The 24,918-nt window shown below is 45.0% G+C and overlaps 1 protein-coding gene and 1 non-coding gene across 2 annotated transcripts in view; one reads left to right on the forward strand and one right to left on the reverse strand.

Annotated features, from left to right (window-relative positions):
• Positions 1–4,103, reverse strand: part of SPEN (spen family transcriptional repressor) — a 95,719-nt gene extending 91,616 nt beyond the window's left edge. The window contains 1 exon segment of the mRNA XM_046025212.1: positions 3,982–4,103. Coding sequence (XP_045881168.1) covers positions 3,982–4,064 — 83 coding nt within the window. The 5' untranslated portion in view covers positions 4,065–4,103.
• Positions 4,104–21,642: 17,539 nt separating this feature from the next.
• On the forward strand, positions 21,643–21,775 carry LOC123928664. Its single transcript, XR_006815786.1, has one exon. It is a non-coding gene; the product is annotated as a small nucleolar RNA SNORA70 (small nucleolar RNA).
• The last annotated feature ends 3,143 nt before the right edge of the window (positions 21,776–24,918 follow it).

The following is a 24,918-nucleotide window of genomic DNA, read 5'->3' on the forward strand; positions in this document are numbered from 1 at the left end:
GCTATTTATCAGGATAACTGAATTTTATCTTTTAAATGTACAAAAGCCTGTCACAAAAATATCAAAATTGTAACATTCAAAACCAGAGCTGTTTCTACATAGAAACTGGCTGGCTCTAAAAAAGAAACGCTGTAGCAATGATGTAAGGCTAGGGTGAGTCAAATTTGTTTGAAGTCTAAAAATACCTCTAGTTATAGAATACTAAAGACAAGGAAATTCTTCCACTATATTTTTACTGTGTCCCCAAAGTAAAGATATCCAAATACATGTAACACGTATTCCAGCTATTTTAACTCAGAAAACCATTGTAATATTTAAAATTAGCAAATCCAAAAATACATTTTTAAATGGGTCTCATTCTTTGACAAAATTTTTACATAAGCTGCTACCTTGCTCTACCTCTGCACAATCTTCAATGTCTCCTCTAAAACTGGGGATGGACAGGGAAGAACCCGAATATGTGATTTACTTAAAATGGGCAAATAAAATAGAGAATTTTATATTCTTTAAAGGGTTCTATTCGTTCGCTCATTCTAATTCAGGGAATCATCTTTGCACACACCTCTCTCTCTTACAACTAAAAGACAGCAACCAATTGTTGTGTAACTCCTCCCTTCCCCCCTTCAACCCAGCTAACATACAAAGGAAAGGACTTTCTCTATTGTGCAAATTCAGTCCCTGCAACAGATCTTTGTTAACTAAAATCTGATTCAGAAATAGTCCTCATTTTAATTTTTTTCCAGCGGCATATTAAAAGCTGTAGAGAAAACAAACACAACAAATATATTCTATTGCAAGAAGATAAAACCAAATTTTGAAAATGCTGATTGTAAAGACTGAGTCTTTCTTTAGTATGAACGGGAAAAAAGCCATTATCAGCATCCTTCCCTCAATCTATTTTCCACCAAAAACACTGACCATTGTAAATAATAAAAATAATACACTGTAAATGATACAAAAAAGATCTGGTTCTGACCCCTCCCACAAACACACACAAAAGTGCCCTCTAAGCTGCCCTGCTTCCAAAACTGGTTTAATCTTTAAAAAACAACAAAAACAAAACCCCAAACACTTACTACAATAGCCTAATCAGTGTTACAAGAATAATTTTGAAAACGTTTTATGTAATATATTCCCAATATACACCTCTTAATCCTGTAAAACAGTTATTAGTTAATGTTGTAATTAGCAAGGGAAAAAGGGTAAAAGCTGGTAAAAGATATTAGAGGGTTTCTCTCATCTTGATTTCTAGAAAACACTAGAAGTGTATATCCTTACATTTTCTTACACAGCTATCATTCTGGTACAACTACCTTTTTATCCCTTTCACTTAAATCACTCAAATTTCGTTTTCCCCCTGTAGCAATCACACATTTTACAAAACATTTTCTGCAATAGGGATAAAAGACTTTGAATTCCTCCAAACAGGGTCCATTTAGCTCCACAGTTGGAAAAGCAAAAACATTTCTTATACATATGTAAGAATAAACAAGAAACCATAAATAGAGATTACCTGTCCCGGGGATTGGGTGGGAAGTGGGGGATGGGAACTGGGAATCCCGAGGTCAGGGGTGAAGGGGAGATTTTTCTCTGTAAACCCTTCACACTCTTTAAACCCATAAGAATGCACTACCTTTTCAAAGAGCTAAGGACGTTTGTCTAAAATTTTTTTATAAAAATCGCTTTTAAAATAAAGGAGTGTCATGGACACACGGTCTGCTTAGTTTTAACAGAATCTGCTTTTGGTAGCATCTGCTTGTGCTCTGCAATAGGTGAGATACCCCTTTAAACGCAATGTGCCCGCTAAGCCCTGTTTAATACAGTAACGTTCCTCCAGACCTCCGCTTTCGAAGGCAGCTCGCATCCTCCGCCCCCTCCTCCCTCTGTGCATTCTGAGAGCTGCTCTGCTGATTCCCACATAAAGTGGGTCCTGGCCGCCATTTTAGAAAGTCATTCACACAAGCCGGACCGCAGCACCATCCACTTAAAAAATCTCCCAAAACTCCCGCGGACGATCTCCTCTTCCTATTCCCTCTCCCCTCATATTGAGAGGAGTCAAACTCCCTGCAAGAGGTATGCAATGTCTCTGGAATGTGCATAATGCGAAATGACACGTCTGGCCACAGAACACTGAGGAGCAACGCGAATGCTGCAATGCACGTGTTTGCACGTCGGTACAGCCGAATTTCCCAGAGACCTACAGAGGAAGTCCACAGGAGTTAAAAGTGAGCACACCTAAAGTGGCTTTTCCACTCCGATAATCTGCACCTACATGACTTTCCCACCAAAGCACTGAAGACATTGGGGCGGTGGGTGGAGGTAAAGGGTGGAGCCGCGCCAGGGAGGGAAAAGTTCCCACCTGCTTCCCCACTGAGCCCAGGGTCTCGCTCTCCTTTACCACCGGGGTAGAGGTGAGTTTTTGCTCCCTGCCTGCCCTTGCCTGGTTTCTCCGCACAACGTAGTAAACACCGGGAGAGTCCCTGGAAGCGCGCCTCCCCCAGCCCTGCCGAGGACAGCCTGAGCAGGTTATGAATGGCCTCACTATTGCCGGCTCCTTTTCACACGCGGACACGCGCAGACGCGCGCTCCAGCGGTGAAGATTTAATACCCCAGTAACAGCAACCACCAACAGAATCAATGATCCTCCATTTAAAAGACGGAGTGGATCCAGCTCTGCTGCCTCTGCTTCCATTTCCCTATCCAAGCTGCTCAGGGGCAAGCGACGCAATCTGTTTTTCCCATGGTGACTCACTAATAAGGGCGCTCCATAATTTCCTCCACTCACTAGATAGTAAGAGGAATCAGGAGTACACCGAACTGAAGATCGTTCCGGGTCTGGAACATCGCAAGGAACGGTATCTGCTACAGCCCTCCTCATTCTGCACCAAGCCTAAGCACATCATCACTTTCCGTATGTTAGAGCGAGGACTCTACCCGTCACGGTACGCGTACGTTCCACAAAGAAAGCAGGCGCTTGAATGCTACCGTAGCAGAGGTACCAAAACAACAGTGATCCCAACATCTCACCGGAAAAAAACACTCTGGAAAGTTTTAAAAAACTACATCTCCTGACCTTAAAAGACGTGCATTCCTCTAACGACCGGTTCAAGAACTCTGGGCGGGAGGGAATCACCGTTCTTTCAAAGGCGGCCCCTCAGCGCTAACCCCGCGCGGCCGCGGAGGTAGCGATCCCGAGGCTCTCGGGCTCCGGCGCCCGCTGGGCACCGTCCTACCCGCCGTGGGGCTTCCACTGAAAGCCCTCGGTCCTCACCACCGTCCTCACCCAGGGACCCCAGAGGGCTGAGGCGGCCTGGAAGGCGAAAGAGCCGAAACAGGCGCACCAACTTATTTTCAGACCCACACTCGCTAGCCAACCCCGAAAAAATAAGAATAAAAAAGAAATCACAGGAGAAATGTGAGCTTGCCATGTCCCTGCAGTTTCTAGGTCTGTACGCCGTGCGGGAGAGGTGCTCAGAACCTCGTAGCTGCCCCGGTTCCGAGCTGCTCCCACACCACCTACCGAGCCGGGTGTCTGGGTAAAGCCTCTCATATCGCACAAACCCCTCTCGCGGCTAGACGTTTCCAAGCGTCGGGAGGGCGAGGAGCGGGACTTGCGGCGGGACTCCGGAGCTGGCCGCGCCGGGACGGGGGTCCCGGGCGGCGGCGCGCAAGGACGCGACCCCACTCCTGCCCCGCCGGCTTGCGGGCGCCCTCCCGGCGTCGGATCCGCGGAGGCCGAGCGACAGCCTCCTTCTCGCTGGGGCGGGAGAGGGCGGCAGCCGGACCGCTCCGCCGAGGCCCGAGGCCCAACGCCGCGACGCGGGCCGAGCGGCGGCCAGACAACCGCGCGCCCCCCGCACCCGTCCGTAGGTCTGGCCCGGGTCCCCTCAGCAGTTCCGCGCACGGGGAGGGGCCGGCAACGGGCCGGGCGGGCACCAGCGCCCGAGGGGAGAGCGCGGCCCCGGGCCGCGTGTCACTCACCGTTTGAAATGCTCGATGATCTTCTCTTCCCGCACGTTCTCCGGTAAGTTGCCCACCCAGAGGTGCCTGGTTTCCCGGACCATGCTGGGCGGTGTGCCGGCGACCGCTGGTGCGGGTTCTCCCTCGCCGGCTTCGTACGAGCCCGTCAGCGCCGGGAGGCGGGCGCCGAGGCGGCGGCGGCGGCGGCTGCGGCGGTGGCGTCGGCAGCGGCGGCGGCTCCTCCGGCTCCCCCCCGTGCAGAGACCATCCCTCTCCCCCAGGTTCTGACTCTCGGGCCTCGCAGCTCCGCTCTGCCGCCACCACACACCCGAAGCCGACCCTCGCGCTCCGGCGGCGCATGCGCCCGGGCGGCGGCGGGCGGGGGAGCGGGGAGGAGGGGCGAGCGGGACCCGGGCGGCAGCGACTACGACGGAGCTGGCGCTGTGGCAGCCGGACGCTTCCCACCGGTGCGCGCGGCCCGCCTCCCTCGCCGCGGGTACGCGCGCGTCCGCCCGCCCGCTGAGGCCGAAACGCCGAGTTCCTCCCAGCCGGCGCGCAGGCGCGCGGGGGAGGGAGGAACGCGGGGCTTGAAAGGAACGCTCGCGCGCCCGATCCTAATGCGCAGGCGCGCAGGCACGCAGAGAGTGGGCCGCGGGGCGGGCACTGGGTCAGACCTGGGGAGGCTGAGCTTCCAGAGACGGAGACGGTCTCCAGCCCCTCAAGCAGGGGTCCCAGGCGTCGGCCTAGAGGAACAAAAGAGAGAAAGGGAGTTGGTTTTGATAGGGCTGCGTGTCAGAGCGGCTGCCGGTGCCTCTCCCCGGAGAAGCCAGGACTCCTGACCCTACTACTCACCCTTCGGCCAGGAGCTGGCCGTTTCCGGGCACCAGGATCCCCGCCTGCTTGGGAAAGTGTCAGAACAAGGCCGCCCTTCTCACTGCCAAGGGAAGCAATGACGGGATCAGAAGCCCATCCCTCTCAAGAATAATTAGCCGTAACGTTAAGCAACTATTTTATATAGGATCTTGCGAAATGTTTTGCAAGATACGTTACGGTATACCAGGAATAGAACTGAAATGAGACGGCTACATGTCTAATATTGTAAAAAGGATTTATATAGAGGATTTACTGTAATTTAATATTTAAGCATAGGAATGGATCAGACCTCTGGCCTTTCCAGGCCTAGCGACCTTTAAAGACCATAGCTGAACTTTTATATAAAGGCCAGTTTACAGAACCCCAGAGAAAACCGACAAAATTAAGACAAACTGTATTGAGTCCAGAAAAACGGAATCGTTTAGAACAGTCAGCAACTCAATTTTCCATTTTTTATCTGCAGAAATAAAATATCAAAGGTGCGGTACTTCAAGTACACACCAGATTTTAAATATTTGGTCTTATTCACGGTCTCCTTACATACAGCCGATTTATCACCAGACTGTATTGTGAACTGGAAAATACGGTCACCATGATCAGTGGCACTAATACCTGGAGTCACCTGTGCATAGTAGTTTCTTTTGTTCCACAGACAGTAATGCTCCAAGTAGTTTTTTCTTTGTCGTTTACTATATAATGTGACATAAGCTGCTTAATTATTGTGTCTGGCTGAGAGTCACATCAACTTTTCTCGTATTTGGTCTAATAGTCCATACTATAGGGGCGCCTGGGTGGCTCACCCCCTTAAGCATCTGCCTTCTACTCAGGTCATGATCCCTGGGTCCAGTCCAGCAGCTGGCTCCCTGCTCAGTGGGGAGCTTGCTTCTCCCTCTCCCTCTGTCCCCTGGCTTGTAATCTCTCTATCCCAAATAAATAAAATCTTAAAAAGCAAAATAGTCCATGCTATATTTAATAAACCTGACCAGTTGAGATACTTTCTCTTCCACTGACAAGGCTAAGCAAGCCCCTTGCTAAGCAAACCCCTAACACAGTTGCAACGATTTCAGTAAAAGATGAGCTAGCTGAGGGGCTAAGCTTACCCTCCATTTGAAATGATTTTTGGAATTCTGACAAATTATTTCTAAAACTTCTAGATTCTGAGCCAGGTAATTTAACCGGTTTAACTTCAGTAAGAGAAAGAAGAGGTAGAGAAAAGCTAGAAACAGAAAAGCCCCACTACAATAGTGGCATTCATTGATAATTTACTCAAGGTATTTAGTGCCACCCCAGAGGCTGTCCTCGTCTTCATGCAAATCAGTCATTAAATGAAATGGAAATTTGTATTCTTGAAAATATTATGGAATGGATTCCTCAGCAAAAGCAAATCAAACCACATTCAGAGGTAGGATCAGCCATTTACACATGGCCATTTCTTTGTCCTGACACTATCACTTACCGAGTGTCAAGCCAGCACACTATTAACCTAAACCCATGAACTTTATAGTTGTTGTGTTTTGTTTTGTTTTTTTTAAGATTATTCATTTATTTATTTGACAAGGAGAGAGGACACAAGCAGGGGAGCTGCAGGGAGAGGGAGAGGGAGAAGCAGACTCCCGGCTAAGCAGGGAGCCTGATGAAGCGCTCCGTCCCAGGGTCCTGGGATCATTACCTGAACTGAAGGCAGCCACTTAACCGACTGAGCTACCCAAGCGCCCCTGAACTATATAGCTCTGCATGCACGGCTGCAGTTAACATTGAACTGACATGCATTTTTCCATGAAGCATGAATTTCAATATAAGCAACCACAATTTGAAACACATTTTAAAATAGGATGTAAACTCCTCATTTAAAATTTGATAGGCTCTGTATTAGCTGAAACCTCTTGGAAAGACCAAAGTGTCACCATGAAGAACAGAAGAGATTCAGCTCAATTGCATTAAGAGGGGCAACTGACAAGAGGATTCACAAAATAGTGTCTTGCAGTTACAGAAGTAAAGGGCCTATCTCACCTTGCACGCAGACTTCAGTTAAAATCAGTCTGAGGAAAAAATTCAAGGGCTGAAAAAAAAAGGGGGGAGTAGCCTTTTAGAAGCAAAATCATTAGAAAAAAGACTAATTAGAGTCTAATTATTAGACTAATTATTGAATATAGTATTTTGTATCCATCTAGGACTCCCACAGAACAATAAAAGGATAAACCAGAACAAAATAAGAAGCAATTAAGATATTTTTTCTAATACTTTCTCCATGGCACAAGTATGAAGGTACATTAAGTGAAAGTTAAAGCAACATCCTTACCAACTAAAAATTTTTTGAACTAGTTCTTTTCAGTTAACCTAAAAGGCTTGTTACAGCAGTACTGTTTTTCCATGTAAAAAGCAGAATAAGTACTTAATTTTTGTAAATTAATTTAAAATGGGCAAAGTTATTTACAAATACTACACAAATACCTTCAAGTCCCCCACCTTTGGGAAGTAGTGGAGGAGAAACCTGGTAGATTATCAATACACAAATTATTAAGCAAAGTTGAGTTAAAGTTCTCCCAAAGGCCAAAGAGATCACAGAATGTCAAAAGATTAGAGGCAAATATCAAATTAAGAATATCATCTCATCGTGCCAGAGATTTACCAAACAACTGAGAAACAGTCTCTCTTTAATATAATGCCTAACAAAATCTCATCAAACTAACCTTTATACTCAGACTCGCTTGAAGTATTGTCAAACTACCTGTTTGGCACAAAAAACAGCAACGAAAGTATTCATTTTAGTTTCTTGGGTTCTTAAAAAAATCCGATATATATTTCTCAAGAGAATTCTCGGTTTATAAAATGTCAACAGACATCAGCCTAAATAGATAAATTTAACAAGTAAAACAAATTTCAATTATCTAACATGCTCCTATGATGCCAAAAGAAAAAAAATATGACACTAACTTCAACTGAACAGATTCATTTAAAGGAAAAATAGCTCACATATAGATGCTGGGTTCAAATGAGCAATTCAGGTAGGAATTCTATCCATCTTTATTAAACTTAATAGTTGCAGGTTAAAATACTGTCCATGTTCCTTACTGATTCTTTCAGCATAACAAACACTACTTGGCATGAACCCTGTGTTACACTAAAAAAATAAATAAAAACGAAACAAAAACAATACTGATGATACAAACAATAGACAGTATGTATAATGGAATACCCCTGGGTTACTGGGTTAAGAGTTAGAAATTCCAGTTCCAGTTTTGTCACTGGCTATATGACCTAGACAAATCAACTAAATCCTCAAAGTCTCAATATCATTATCTGCAAAACGAAATACCTGTTTTCTCTATCAAAAAAGTTTCCTGGAAGTATCAAAGAAGATGATATATGTAAAAGGATTTGGAAGTAATACACCATAAATATCATGAATACTATTAAAGTTGGCCACTAATTTCTTATTAATATCAAAAGTAAGCATCAGCTGAAATTAAGAACATATCATTATCAATTTTCAGGGTTTTATAGCCTACATAGGTCCTATAGGCAAATCAAAATGCAATGATTGCATATTAAGTATGCAAACATTCCCTGTTTGTTTTTGTGAAACTCTTAATAACAGCAAAACTGATAAGTACACGCCCTTTGCATAGCCCAAATCAAGTATTTGATTTTTTCAATGCCTTTCATTTTTATTGGCAATGTATCAGAAAACACTGGGAAAGCTTTTCTCTATTTCTGTCTTTGGTACAAATATTTACAAAGGCAGAATTTCTTCAATAGCATTTATCTTGGTATGTTTTCAATAGCAAGGCAACCCACTCTGTTATTCTGATTTTTAAATTTATTTTAACAATAAATAATTGATGCTCATTGAAAAAGATCAAAAGTAGGGTGTGATCTCTCCTTTCTTCTATGATAAATGGATGGTGAAGTAAATTTCCTCATTTGAGTCTTAATGATAATTCAGAAAGGTAACATTAAAAGCAGAGCCATTTGCAAAGGGGAATTAAAATAGATGTGTTTTTAATCAGGTCTTATTTTCACACTGTGAGGAGCTCCTGTATTTAGCATGCTAAATGTGTTCAAAGAGTTCAGTCATGCGTAACGGAAGCCCAATGGGAAAAGCATTTGAGCCTCAAATTCGGACTTTGAATGCTAACCTAGCCAATAGAGCAGATAAATTAATATCAACATTTAAACAGAAGGACAGAATCGTTACCAGATATTTAACAAGAATTTGGTTACAAATCTAGTCCCAAGCTATTAAAATTAAACTATTTCATGACAAAACATATACTTAAAATAGAAGCACCTGTTCCTAAAGGCATCATATAAAAATGCATTAACTAGCTCTAAAATGATCAAAGCCTACTTGACAACTTGACAATACAAATTCTATTTTTATAATCAGTTTTTTTTTCAAAACAGTAGAAAATAAAATAAAACAGACAACACTGCTTTATTATTCCCAAAGAGTGTTTGACATATTGTTAGTTTTGAGGGTGCAAGAAAGACCAGTCCATTAACAGATCTATTTTGATATAGAAGGCAGAGTCTGGTGGAATTACATAAATTATAACTTATATCAATTGAACATCAGCCAGCTAGTCCTCTAAATCATACTTTCAGCAAGCTAACATTTCATAATCTATTTTACTATTCAACACTCTATGTAAGCTAAATTATCCCACATTGTTTTTTGCATTCCAGAAATGAATGTAATGGCTGATACATTTTTTTAAATCAATTCTTATGTTTTTACCATTTCCTTGGAAAGTTGCTTAATATATCTAGTATTCAGAATTACAAATTAATGTTTAGGGCATGGGGAAAAAATGGATTGGAAGGATATTTGCAAATACCTTAATCACAGCTGTGCCTATGTGGTAGAATTTAATTCTTTTCTTTTTTAAATTTTAATTCTAGTAAAGTTAACATACAGTGGTAGTTTCAGGTGTACAATATAGCGATTCAACAATTCTATACATTACTGAGTGCCCGTCACCTAACCCCCTACCTACCTCCCGTGAAATTTAAAAATTTTTTAAAGTTTTTACTCATCTACATTTTCTAAAAAATTTCCATCTATATTTTCTTTGGTTAACATATATTGCTTTTATAATTAGAAAAAGTTATAATAAAATGACTTTTGGAAGTCAGCATCTGGGTTACTTTCAAGGTTTCTCTAAAATGTTCGTGCTGGATTATACTAAATCAACATATTTAAGAGATCCCATGTGAACAAAGTATTATTCGCTATGATAATTCGGATATTTCATTCAACCTTTTGAACCTCTATTGTTAATCCTCATGTAGGAAAAAACTTAATCTCTTCACTAGAAGTAATAATATACATTAACCGAACACCCCATGTAGATTGTAACTTTTGAACATGGAAGTAAGCAGAATATAATAAGGCTATTGATTAATTCGGAGACACTGTCAAAGTACAGTTGACACAATCTCAAAAACATTAATACCAAATAAAATGTGTTTAGTAACTTGTTACATATGTCTTGAAATTTTCAGACTTAGGGTCTTAAGCTCCGTGTCTCTAGTCTGAAATAGAAAATTTAAAAAAAAATTTATTTATGTACTTTTGAAATGTTTTTAAAACTGTATCCATCTTAACTCAATTATTGCTATTTAATAAAATGGCTCTTTAAATCACATCACTGCCTCAATAATCTTCAGAATGATAATTGATAATTTTATATAATAGTCCATAGACACTTGAAACGTTTGGGCTTAAAACCACACTATTTAAAGACTACATAGGACCGATGCCTTTCTACATTAACGATGGAATTATATTTAAGCTTCAAAAAGTTAACTTTCAGTATTTTGATAGAGGAGCTCATTGAATTTTTTCAGGCCATATATTACAGAAGTCATGAGAACCATCGCTTACATTTTTATTTGGATGATACTTTGGCTAAAACAAAAAACACAGAAACAATGCCTCAGTATAACTGTCTTTGAGGGTGCTAGATTAACTTAAAATGACTTCTGTAAGAAAACAGAACCATTAAGTTTCGTAACTAAAGATTTCACTGAATACTGTTAGCTGGTGAAGGGGCATGGTGAGATGAATTAATAAAGGGGGTCTGTGTTTCCCCCACAATACCAGAGAATTTAAACACACACACACAAGCAAACCTTTCACTTAAAATATTCACTCAGAAAAATGGCTTCAGGGATGCCTGGGTGGCTCAGTTGGTTAAGCATCTGCCTTTGGCTCAGGTCATGATCCCAGGGTCCTGGGATCCAGTCCCGCATTGGGCTCCTTGCTCAGGCGGGAGCCTCCTTCTTTCTCTGCCTCTGCCTGCCTCTCTGCCTGCTTGTGCTCTCTCTGTCTCTGACAAATAAATAAATAAAGTCTTTAAAAAAAAAAGTGGCTTCAAACAGAGAAACTGTTGTCTTTCACAGTTTTCAGTTTAAATATATCGTACCCCTCAACATCAGTTTCCAGAGATTCTAATTATTAGACTGCACATAAGAACTTTGTTTTTATGCCTATTTAAAATTATAAAACATACAAATAAATGTACAGCTTAAAAAAAAAATCTGGTGTGCCTGGCTGGCTCAGTGGGTAGAGCCTGCGACCCTTGATCTTGGTTGGGAGTTGTGAGTTCAAGCCCCATTCTGGGTACAGCATTTACTTTAAAAAAATTTTTTAAATTATAAAACATAAGAAATACAAAATTTTCTTCCCCTTATTTAGCGGTGTTATCCTTACTTTAGGGATTTTGACTCTGAAAACACTCATTAACCATAATTTTTTAGAACAGAGTCTATAACCAAAATTCTAGCAATTCAAGGGACAGTTGATTTGGTCGTTTCCAAGCTTCAAATTACAGTCTTGTTAGCAGGGGGAGAATTCTATTGCTGGCTACTGCTTCAACAGCCTCTAGACACCTTTTCATATACTAAGAGTTCCTAATAGGAATCTGGCACCAACTCAAAATTCCCACCAGGAAGAAAGATCTCCCTTCCTTAGGACCCACTGCGTGGCTCCGCCCAGAGCCTTGACCCGCCCTGACCTCAGACTCTGCGTGGTCAATGGTGCACTCGCACCTGCGGGCGAGTTAGCACTGTCCAACAACTTCAGAGCCAAAACGCAGGTCGCGACCATAAAATGTCAAGCTGCAAGTGCCACGCCAGTCTTTAGGAGCCCCCAAGGTGCCTTGTTCGCGAACAAGCTCCCTCTTTCAAACCTCACATCTGTAAGGATCTGAAGGTACATTACACGCTAAACGAATATAGGAAGGCAATTACTCCCACCAGCGAAACGAAGGTCCTTCAAAAGGAAGGAGGCAAGGAAACAAAGCTCGGACTGGAGACGTGGCAGACCTCCATGCCCTGCCAAGGGAACCTTACTTAACCTCAACCTGCTGGATTTCAGAAACGGGCTCGCATGGAAGTGGATTACATAGCAAGTTAAAAGAGCTTGGGGGGGTGGGGTAGGGTGGGGAGAGGGGGGGCGCTGGCTTTTTTAAGAACCCACAACCCTGGCAGTAATTTCCCCCACACTCCTAAGGGAAGAGAAAAGGAAAATAAAACCAAAGGCACCTTGAGAAAGAGTAAAAGCTGTTGCTATGGTTACCACTCTCCAAGCTGAAGTCAGCCCAGGGAAACCGAGCTGCACGCCCAGGCCCTTTGTCCGCAGCCACACAGCGAGGACAAGCCTAGCGGCCAGCCCCGCCACCCCCAGCAGAGGCTTGCCTCTGCGGCCCGGGCAGCGTTCCAAATAAAGGACACCTTTATTTTGGCTTAGTGAGCAAGACCTGCGGCAGCGCCGGACGGAAGGCAGCCCGGCCACCACCCGGTCCCGCGGCCAGGTATGTCCCCCCCACGGCTGGGAGAAGGCGCCACCACACTGCAGGCACCCGATCCGGGCAGGAGCCGGGCCAAACATGGCGCACGCAGGAGTGGAAGAGAGCCAGCCAGACACAGCCCGACCTCATCCCTTCGGCACAAAGGAAGGCTAAGCTCGAGGAAACCCCTCAAGAAGCTACAGTTCCCCCGAGTGGGAGCTGAGGAAACAGTGAGTAGGGCGCAGTCGAGATGCTCAGACGCACTTCATATCAAAGACGCTACCGCAAGCCGCGCGGAGAACACAGTTCAGGCAGAGACGACCTGCTGCGCAGGCGCGCGGAGCAACGATTCGAGCGCTACGGTCCTGCCCCTCCCCCCCTTCCAAAGGCCAGGGGAGTTGCCCCTACGCGCCGGCGCGACGACGGAACGTGGGGGGAGGGGAGGAAAAAAAAACCTGTTCCCTTCATTGTGAGAGCGAACCGCCCCGCCCCGCACGGCGCGCGCGCACGTCCCACTCTCACACTTGCACACGCGCGCGCCGAACTTGCCGCCCAATGCGGCGCGCATGCTCCGGGAGGGAGGCGGTGGCTGAGTCTGCGGCTTTTTTTTTTGCTGGTTCCCTGAGAAGTTTCTGGAAAGACGGAGGCCAGGGGAAGCTGGGGGATGGGGATCGAGGGAAGCGAGCGTTTGAGAGAAAGCGAAACATCCAAAACACACCGCCATCGCCCCGCGTCCATCCATCACGCCATGGCCACCGCAAAGTCCAAGACCACCGAGACCCTCACGTCGGGGGCAAAAGCATGGGAACTGCAGCAGACGCTCCTTCCTCTGCCTGTGCCTAGCCCCGAGGCTTCTAACCACGGGGAGAAAGGAAAGGGCTGGGGGAGCGATGAAAACCCTAAAACGCTCACTGGAGGTTTGCGTGGTGGAGTGAAAGCCGACATGCGCCCTCTGGAGCTGCCCGCGCACTCGTGGGCCGCCCGTGGCTCTTCTCTGGCTCTCGAGCGTGGGCTCTGCATTGGGATTCTACGCGGCTGCCGAAGTACTGCTCTGGGGCTCCTTGACCCGTTTCCTTAATTTACCCCCGTTTGGGGGTGGGTGTCCTTTGATTTCCCCGTCCTGTCTTCACTTTGGTGGCCCAGAGCTAAAGCTGCGGGTGTGGAGACCCTAGGGAAGGGCTACTCCCTTCCCATGCCAGCCCGAGAAGCGTCCCGGGCGGGCAGGGGTCCGCCCGTCTGTTGTGCGAAGCCCAGTTCTGTCGGTTTTTGTACCGTTCAGTGAGAGCCTCCGGCAGTGGGGCACGTTTGGAAGCGCAAAGGCAGCGCCCGCACAAAGGCGCCGCCTCGTTTGCGGACTCGAGAAGGGGCCGACGCGGAGAGGGAAGGCGTGGGGCGCCCAGGCGCACCGGTGCCCAGGGAGAGCCACCCGGGCAGCCACCCTGAGAGAGTCCGAGAGGGCACTGCCGTGCTGCCAGGGCCGGGGAGGGGTGGAGTGGTCCGCGGTGCCTTTCCTTTCCCCGCAGGCGCCCGCTCTTGGCCAGGCGCGGCTGCCATTTTGTGGCGCGGCCGCCATTTCGCGGAGCCAAGGGGGCAGGGCGGCGGGGGAGGGGCGCGCGCCGCCGCGGTCTGCGGGGTGGGGGTGGGGCGGAGCTGGCGAAGGCGCCCGGGCAGCCCCCCAGCCGCGAAGGCGAGCGCGTCCTCTTTGTTCTTCGCCTCTGGGCTCTCGGGCGCCGCCGCCCCCGAGCCGCGCTGAGTGCGCGCGGCGTGTGCCCCCGACCGGCGGCCGAGGGGCGTGCGCAGAGTCCCAAATCCCTTCTGGCCTCCGAGCCTGTCCAAGCCGGGGCTCGTCACCCCCACCCCCGCTCTGGGAAAGGAGTGCATTTTATTTGGCCGTGCCCCGAGCGCCACTGTGGGAAGCCGTAGCTCGCCCTGAGAATGAAGGCGCTTTCTTCGAGCCTCGCGCGCGGGGTCGGGGGCGCCGCGGATGGGCTTGGACGCCGCTGCCTCGACCCGCAGAGGCGCCCTGCAGATAGCAAAATGCCGACCTTCGAGAACCGGGAGACCCGACCGAGGGGCCGAGATCCGGCGTAACCGAGAGAGGTCGGGCTCTTTAAAAAAAAAGAAAAGAAAGAAAAAAATGTCTTTGAAGTGCTGTCATCAGCAGGAGAACCGAGACGTTGGTGTTCATTGGCTCGCTGCGAAGCACGCACTGCGCAACTGGTTTCTGATAGGTTTTGTAGCCCATTATTTCGATCTGAGCCATAAACTGGAACAATAGATTGGAATATTTTATTTCTGTCTTTGGAGAACATCTTCCATTTAACTTCTTTTTAAAGCCCCTTCTGAGTATGTAAATAGCAAATTGACTCAATAAAATACCATGTGCCTTCCAGGGTCATTTCACATCCTGAAAGAGCTATTGTTTTTCTGATTTCAAGGGAATATTTAAATGTGAATCTTGGCAATTTAATGTTAACTTTGCGGCTGGAATCAACAAAGCCAGGAAGTCAAGAGTAATGTTGCTATATTCGTCTTCCAGCCTTGCTTTTTGTGCAAGGTATTTTTGTTTAATGTGTGTTTTTTTTTTTTTTTATTCTGGAACATTGAAAAAATAATGTGCGGTGGGTTTTTTGTTTTTGTTGTGTTTTTCCTAAGTTTTGTTTTTCTTCACAGCAGCGTGAGTTCATAACCGAGCCAGCCTTTTCTGGCTCGTCTTTTGGTGTTGCAGCTACAGTAGGGTTTTTTTCTCTCCCCTTACTATGTATAATTACAGGGGGTTGGTTATCTGTTTCAGTAATAGGGGCGTTAAGCTCATAATGATAGGATGAAGAGTTTAAAAAATATATTTTCGAGGGAACAGATCAAGATTTGATCGCTTCCAGATGAAAGAAACATCTGAGGAGTGGCTGTTAGATCCCAAATTTTGTCCTAGTTTCAATATGACTGAAAGCACTTTTTGGAATTTTTAAATTTTTTATACTCCTGTCAATATTTTGTAAAGCACAATATTGTGTATTTTTTTGGTATGGAGAGTTTATGAAAATAATTGTTTTGAAAATGCTGTTACTTTTTGCCTGCACAACCAAAATTAAGTAGTATGAAACTATTTTATTGGGAATTAGGACAGATTATTCTAATAACACAGACAACCTTCAGCAGCCAGGCAGCTGAAACTAGAGAATGATTGCACAATCCTTTCACTTTGTACAGATGTAGAGGATCTATTTAACAATTCTAATTCCTAGAACTCGTTTTTATTTATAAAACATTCTTATTTCACACCTTTAACTGTTACACTGAATGCTAAAAGCACATCCTTTTTTTGTACAAAATATTTCCAATTTGTATTTTCTTTAGAGTGGGTGGTATTTTGCACTGTTCTCTCCCTTATGATCAATGGCAAACATTTGCAAAACAGTTGAACAGAAATTCAGGAAACTCCTCTCTGACCCTAATGTTGGCCTCAAAACATTTTCCAGCTTCCTAAGCCAAAAAGCCCAAACAGTATTAAACAGGTGGACTTTAAACGTGTAGAAGGCCATGTTCAAATAAACATTCTGAATTACAACAATTTTATGATCTGCCCTTGGAGTAGAAATGCTTTGTATGTAGTCCTAGGCCTGGTTTCCTTTTGTCAAACAACGCAGGACTAGAGAATTCCACGATCACCAATCCATTTTTCCTGTAGTTTTTCTTTCTTTTTCAACTGTGCTTCTGAATTAATTTGTAGCATTTTGTGTTCCCTGAGAGAGATTGGATGTTAACCAGAACCTTTAATTATACCAAGATCCTTTAGACAGCCAGGGCAGCATCTACGTGGCATGTGCTAGGCCCCTTGGGCTTATATATTTTTGGCATTTAGTGAAGATCGTGTGCAGCCTTTTTTTTTTTTTTTTTTTTTTAAGATTTTATTTTATTTATTTGACAGTGAGAGAGAGAGATCATAAGTAGGCAGAGAGGCAGGCAGAGAGAGAGGAGGAAGCAGGCTCCCTGCGGAGCAGAGAGCCCGATGCAGGGCTCGATCCCAGGACCCTGAGATCATGACCTGAGCCAAAGGCAGCGGCTTAATCCACTGAGCCACCCAGGCGCCCCTGTGTGCAGCCTTTCTAAACAACATAGAAATACTGAAGATCTCTAGCCATTGTTCCAGGAAAGGACAGCTTTTCATGCCAAATTCTAGCATAGGAGGGAATTTAAAACAGTAACCGTAATGACCTTTCCCTGGTAAGGATAATTTAAACTCTTTTAGAGACTTTAGTAATATGGGAAGTTCTTCAAAATATTTTTGGCAGCAGTGAAGCACTCCCACATGCTGTAATAGCCTTTCCCCTTTGAGGCAAAACTCAGAAGTTCAGCATTTCAGAAGTATTGGAGTTCAAAGAAAATCTTTGCAGCCAATAGTATGTTTCTTAAAAAAAAATAGAAACACATCTACGAAAATAAAAAAGACTCCTGGAACAACCCAACATTTATCTTGTCCGAGTATACATGGTCATCCCTATAACAAGATTCTATCCTGATAATTGTGCAGATTATATGAAACCTGTAGATTTATCATTTGGTGTCACGGTTTAAATGGCCTGTATAGACATCAAAAGGACATCTAAAAAGTCAAGATCTTTATTACTTTATTTAACAAATAATTTTTGAGCATCAACTTTGTGCCAAGTACTTGGGATATTATGTCACTGAAGAAAGTAATCAGATCTCTGTTCTCCTAAAGCTGAATTGGCTTGGGGAGCGGGGAGTGCAGAGGTGTCGGTGGGAGGGGGAGAAAAATAAGGCTAGAAGCAGGAGCCCATGAGGAGAAAGGGTTGGCTTCACTGGCTAAGGGATCCTGGATATATTTTGAAGGTAAATCCACAGGGCCTTGCTGATGGATTGAACATAAGAGTCGATAAAAAGAGGAGTCAAAGATGAGCCTGAGGTATTTGACCTGACCAACTAGAGAGATCAAGTTGCCATCAACTGAACTAGGGAACACTGGCGAGAACCATTTTGCAGAGCAGTATTAAGAGCTCAGTTTTAAGTATGTTCAGTTGGAGGCATTAGATGTTCAGTTGGAGGCATTAGGTAGGCTGCTGGATATGCGTTCAGGAAGAAGTCCTGAAGATCTATATCTTTATATTATTTAGGAGATATATTGTATATGTGTATATTGTGTCTATATGACTGTGTGCACCTGAGAGAGAGAGGGAGGGAGAGAGAGACAGCAAGTAAGCCAGAGGGAAGGAGAGTTTGGAGTTGCCAGCCTGTGAATGGAATTTGACTCTGAAACTGGATGATGTCACCAAGGAAAACCAGCAGGGAAAAAAAAAAAACCCCAGGAAAACCCTGGGGCACTTTGACACTTAAGAAAGAGGTCTTGGCAGTTATCATGTGATCCCTCTGACACGAGGAATTTGAGAAGCAGGGTGGGGGGTTGTGGGGGGTAGGGAAGGGAAAAAAAACAGGATGGGACTGGGAGGGAGATAAACCGTAAGAGACTCTTAATCTCACAGAACAAAGAGGGTTGTTGGGAGGTGGGGGTGGGGTAGGGATAGGGCGGTGCGGTTGTGGACATTGGGGAGGGTGTGTGCTATGGTGAGTGCTGTGAAGTGTGTAACCCTGATGATTCCCAGACCTGTACCCCTGGGGCAAATAATATATGTTAATAAAAATAATTTTAAAAAAGAAAGAGGACTCAGAAGTGAGGAACTTGCAAAGCAACAGAAGGAACGAACGCGTTGGGGGGGAGGAAAACCCAGAGAGGGTAGTGTACCGGAAGGCAGAGGAAGAAACTGAAGGAGGGAGTGATCAGTCTTATCAACTGTGGAATGCAGCCAAGAGGTTAAAATGAGGCAGGAGGACTGACCTTTGGAGCATCGCAGAGGTCACTGGTGACCTTGACAACTGAAGTTTGGGTGGAGCAGTGGGGCAAGAGCTTGACTGGACTAGATTGAAGAAAAAAAAAATTAGTGACTCTGGAGTCACTTTGGGAAAAATACTGCTGTAGACTTAGAGGGGAAGGTGCCAGGGTTGGTGATGGTAGAAAGTACATTCTGTTTCAGAAAGTTCCTGGGTCAGTCCAAGAATCAGGAACTCAAAACCTTCAGGCTTCTGGAAGAATTATTACACCCTCAGGATATGGTCTGCTTCTAGCCTTGTATCTGTTCTATAACAACATGAATAATACACAGTTTCTTTGGGGAAGGACTACTACCTTTCTATAAACTCTGCAGATCCTTATTTTTAAATTTATGTTTTTATTATGTTCAGTTAGCCACTGTATAGTATGTTTTTTGGTTTTTTTTTTTTAAAGATTTTATTTATCTATTTGACAGAGAGATCACAAGTAGGCAGAGAGGCACGTGAAGGGAGTAGGGGAAGCAGGCTCCCTGCTGAGCAGAGAGCAGGATGCGGGGCTCGATCCCAGGACCTTGAGACCATGACCTGAGCCAAAGGCAGAGGCTTAACCCACTGAGCCACCCAGGTGCCCCAGTACCTTAGTTTTTGATGTAATGTTCAACTGATTCATTAGTTACATATAACACCTAATGCTCATCACAGCACATGCCCTCCTTAATGCCCATCACCCTGTTACCCTCTCCCTACCACGCCCCTCCCCTCTGAAACCCTCACTTTGTTTCCCAGGGTCCGTAGTCTCTCATGGTTCGTCTCTCTCTCTGATACACTCTGCAAATTCCGAACGTGGAGTTTGGTCGGTACTTGGAAGAATTTGGTCAGTAGGACAAAGAATGTAGCAGAGAGCTTTTCCTGGAATTTATATAACCATCAGTGCTCACCAGTAGTCTGAGGTGATTCAGCCAGTCATGCAATGCTTAGAGATGCAACAAAGCAGACTTTGCCCTGGTTTCTCAAGCGTGTACCCCAATAATCCCTGATGACTCTGCAGATTTTGTTGGACTTCCTGTAAATGATGCCAAATTGACTCTGTCACAGGAATGGTAATGTCTTAAGAGTGAGCCGCCCTGGTGTTTTCCTTTCAATAGGTTTCCCTGCACCTGTCCTCTCTGAACCTGCTCTAGTCACAGCAGTCCCCAGTGAATGACAGTTAACTAGATTGGCTGTGTGCTTTATTTGAAGACGTATTTATCATCCTGGGCTTGAGCTCCACTGTTAGAATCCTGTCCATTGATAAACATAGATCAGTTAAAAAAATTTTTTTAAGATTTTATTCATTTATTTGACAGAGAGAGAACAAAAAGGGAGAGCAGCAGGCAGAGGGAGAGGGAGAAGCAGGCTCCCTCTGAGCAAGGAGCCCAATGCGGAGCTTGATCCCAGGATTCTGGGATCATGACCCAGGCCAAAAGCAACTGCCTAACCAACTGAGCCACACAGGTGCCCCCAATTTTTTATTTGCAATCACATTACCTTATCATTTCTTAGAGGCGCACATGATAAAATACAGATATAAAGTATTATGTGTACTTTTTATTCTGAACCATTTATGCTGAATAGTCATTGAAACCATCCCTATTTGGAAGTATTTCTCAATTTGGGTGGCTCAGTTGGTTAAGCGTCTGCCTTCGGCTTAGGTCCTGGTCCCAGGGTCTTGGGACCAAGTCCCCAGATTCGGCTCCCTGATCAGCTGAGAGCCCAGAGCCTCTGCAGCCCCCCTTCCCTGAACTCTCTCTCTCTCTCCATCAAATAAAATCTTAAAATGGAAGTATTTTTTAATTTGGATGCAGCCTAGAATATCATACAGTTGTTTGTGTTTCCAGATACTCACGAAATGATGCACTGGCTAGCTTATGTAGCCTTAAACTGTTTTTCCCTTGTCCCAGAACACGCTGTGCTCCTGTCAGTTACCCTGATTTTTTCTGTAGTGATTCATTTGGCGGCTGAGGACAAATGTCTCCCTACAGCAGAATGTCAGAATCCTAGGGCATTCTGGTACATCTACCTTGTGGAGCTTTCTCACACCTCCTGAAAATCACTGATATAGAACTTAAATATAGCTGAGGAACAAAAAGCCACTTCCTTCGAAAACCAGTTATTTGACGTAAGATTTATTTCTGGCGGTATGAGGGCATCAGTTGCTGGCAGAGGATATATCATGAATATTTGACTTCCTTCAGAGGTCCAAGAGTACTACATTTTTAAAAAGACAGATCTCCTTTCTTCTTCTTTATTTTTTCTTTAGTAGGCTCTATGCCCCATGTGGGGCTTGAACTCATGACCCCAAGATCAAGAGTCATGTGCTCAACCAAAGGGAGCCAGCCAGGCACCCCCATATCTCCTTTCTTATTTTGAAAAAGTGTAACATCTATTATATTGGAGATATTGAAATTATTTGCACAAATATCATGGTGGATGTTGTTTTGTTTGTTTTTTAAAGATTTCATTTATTAGAGAACGCACATGAGAGAGCATGAGCGGGGGAGGGGGAGGATGCAGAAGGGCAGAGGGAGAGGAAGAAGCCGACTCCCCTCTGAGCAGGGAGCCCGAAGCAGGGCTCAATCCCAGGACCCTGGGATCATGACCTGAACTGAAGGCAAACGCTTAACTGACTGAGCCACCTAGGCGCCCGCCATGCTGGATGTTTCTAACCATTGGTCATATTTCTACCTTTTGGAGAAAAACAGAACAAGTGTTTAGGTTTTTTGTTTTTCTTGACAAATCCTCTGAATATTTGAACTTATCTTTGTTTAAAAAAAAAAAAGATTTTATTTATTTATTTGGCAGCGTGAGCGTGTGCACAAGCAGAGAGCAGCAGCCAGAGGGAAAGAGAGAAGCGGCCTCCGTGCTGAGCAGAGAGCCCAACATGTGGCTCGATTCCAAGACCCTGAGATCATGACCGGAGCCAAAACCAAGAGTCGGACGCTTAACCAACTGAGCCACCAAGGCGCTCCTACAATACTTTTTTATAACTCTGCTTATACACAGTAGACAACTGATGTGGGCAGGAGAGTTTGACTGGATCTATGTTCTTAAGTAGGGGAGAAGGAATGCAGTGTGTGCATACAGGAAGGAACTGGCTTTGGATGGGCATACAAAATGGTTCCTCTGTCTGCAGCCAATTCAGCTGAATGTGCTCTTTCCCCAGGGGGCCCGGTGTGCAATGGCTGCAAACAGTGCCCTCCTTGGTAGTTCGTGCAGCCTGTTGCCTGTATGAGTTGCTTCAAGGGACCTTGGAGACAGTGGACATTCGTGTCTGACCTCATGCTCTCCCCTGTCTAGGCCCCAGACAGGAAAGCAGGTGTCTTTGGAAAGCCTCAGGGCACAGTGATCACGGTCCACATCTGCCAGGTCATCACGTCCATCCGTGTCAACCTGCAGAACATGTGACTGAGCTACCAAGAGGCATGTGATTGAGGCTCTAACCAGGGCAAAGTTCAAGTTCCCTGGCCACAGGCAGGAAGAGCCACATCTTCAAGAAGTGGGGTTTTCCTGGGTTTATTGTGAATGGATGTACAGACATGGTGGCTGAAAAGCCCATCCCAGGTGGCTGTGGGGTCAAATACACCACGAATGGTGGCCCCTCTGAATAAACGGCAGGCCCTGCGCTCATGAGAACCTCAGCACTGCCCCCTGCTTATTCATGCCCACCAATAAATCCTATTTCCGGTTCAAAAATAATAGATAGCTAGATCGCTAGGTAGAAAGAAATAGTTCACCCAGGGGAAGACCAGAAGCCAGGATACAGGCGTGCAAATGGTTGCATGAGTGTGTCCAGGAGATGCCACTTACGCTGAGACAGCAGCAAGAAACACAAGTGATCCAGGCTTCATTTTTCCAACTTAATATGAGACTGATGACATAGTATTCCGGCCGAAAGGTTTGGATTTACTTCCTGTGTTCTTGGGCATGTCCCTTAAGCGTTTTTGGCAGGATCTCGGTGTGGTTTATGTGCCACCAAATGGTCATTACCTAAAATAGTGCCTGGCAAACAGTAGTTGTTCAATAAACATTCACCAAATTGGTTTCAGGAACTATCTATCAAATATCCATACCACACACGCCACATCTATCCCACGGGGCTGTTCTGAAGATGCCATAAAAGGAGAGAACGGATGTGAAAATGCTTTGTCATCTGAGGAAAGCTCTTCACATCGGATGTGTTTTTGTTCGGGAGAGTTAGGATAAAGTCCACTGAGGGGTTTTTTTTTTTTTTTTTGACTCCTTAAATGAGAAATATATAAATGTGGAAACAGGGTCATTGTTACTTAGGACTTTTTTTTTTTCCCTCAGAGGGTTATATCAAAACCTACGGGGTCTGTCAACTGACTTGAAACTCAAGGGCAGACACAACATTAACACAAAATGGGATTTGGCTTGTAACCCACGTAACATCACAGAACTGACAAAGTAAAAAAAAATTAAAAAAAAAAAAAACAAAAAACCCACCACCACCACCACCAACAAAACCCAAACCATCTAAGTCAGCTAGCTTTATATGAATGTCATAAATTAAGTTCCAAGTTACATTTATTTATTTATATATTTTTATTTAAGTGATCGCTACACCCCACATGGGACTCGAACTCACAACCCTGATGGGGCGCCTGGGTGGCTCAGTCGGTTGAGCGTCTGCCTTAGGCTCGGGTCATGATCCCAGGGGCCTGGGTTGGGGCCCTGTGTCAGGCTCTCTGCTCATCCAGGAGCTTGATTTTCCCTCTCTCTCTGCCTGCCACTTCTCCTGCTTGTGCTCTCTTTCTGTGTCAGATAAATACATCTTAAAAAAAAAAACAAAAACAGGTACGCCTGGGTGGCTCAGTTGGTTAAGCAGCTGTCCTCGGCTCAGGTCATGATCCCAGTGTCCTGGGATCGAGTCCCACATCGGGCTCCTTGCTCAGCGGGGAGCCTGCTTTTCCCTCTGACTCTGCCTGCCACTCTGTCTGCCTGTGATCCCTCTCTCTCTTTCTCTGACAAATAAAAAATTAAAAAAAATAAAATCTTAAAACAAAAACAAAAACAAACAAACAAAAAAACAACCTCATGACCCTGAGAGCAAGAGTTGCACGCTCTCCCCACTGAGCCAGCCAGGCGCCCCTCCGTTTACAGTTATAATACTGAGCACATAACTACTATATTATCTCTCCTTTTCTTTCCTTTTTTGCTTTGTTTTCTTGTGGATTATAATATCCAAAGCAAATACTTTATTGTAGATGTGGATTTACTTGTTAGGTAACAATAAAAACGTATTGATTTTTTAAAAAGACTTTATTTATTTATTTGACAGAGAGAGAGAGAGCACAAGCATGGGGAGCAGCAGAGGGAGATGGAGAAGCAGACTCCCTGCAGAGCAGGGAGCCTGAAGCAGGTCTTGATCTCAGGACCGCGGGATCATAACCCAAGCCGAAGGCAGATGCCTAAGAACTGAGCCACCCAGGCACCCCATATTGATGTTTTTCCTGAGAATTTCTTTCTTTCTTTTTTTTTCCTTCAAGATTTTATTTATTTAGGGGTGCCTGGGTGGCTCAGTCGTTAAGCGTCTGCCTTCTGCTCAGGTCATGATCCCGGGGTCCTGGGATTAAGCCCCACATCAGGCTCCCTGCTCAGCGGGAAGCCTGCTTCTCCCTCTCCCACTCCCCCTGCTTGTGTTCCTTCTCTCACTGTCTCTCTCTCTGTCAAATAAATAAATAAAATCTTTTTTTAATCTTTTTTAAAAAAAGATTTTATTTATTTATGTATTTGAGAAAGAGAGAAAGAGAGCTCGTGCATATGGGGCAGGGGTTGGGGGGACAGAGGGAGAGGGAGAGAATCCCGAGCAGACTCACTTTGAGCAGAGTCCGACACGGGGCTCCATCTCACAACCCTAAGAACATGACTGGAGCAGAAATCAAGAGTCAGACTCTTAATCGACTAAGCCACCCAACTGTCCTTCTGCTGGGAATTTAACACACTTCAAGTACACCAAGACTGTTTATTTTCTTGATAAATCTATATGATCTTCCCACACATTATAGGACTGATCTGGACAAAGTTTTAGCTGATAAGAATAACTAAGAAAAAAAAAATCCTACTCAGTGCATCTCTACTTACTTGCCATTCCAGGGACTAGAGTAAGTAATACACTTGATCTTGATCATTGAAGTTTAAATTTTTTTTTTTAAGATTTTATTTATTTATTTGACAGAGAGAGATCACAAGTGGGCAGAGAGGCAGGCAGAGAGAGAGGAAGGGAAGCAGGCCCCCCGCTGAGCAGAGAGCCCAATGTGGGGCTCGATCCCAGGACCCTGAGATCATGACCCGAGCCGAAGGCAGAGGCTTTAACCCACTGAGCCACCCAAGCGCCCCAATATTTTATTTATTTATTTGACAGACAGAGATCACAAGTAGGCAG

This window comes from Meles meles, chromosome 1 (genome assembly GCF_922984935.1).
Source record: "Meles meles chromosome 1, mMelMel3.1 paternal haplotype, whole genome shotgun sequence".
NCBI lineage: Eukaryota > Metazoa > Chordata > Mammalia > Carnivora > Mustelidae > Meles > Meles meles.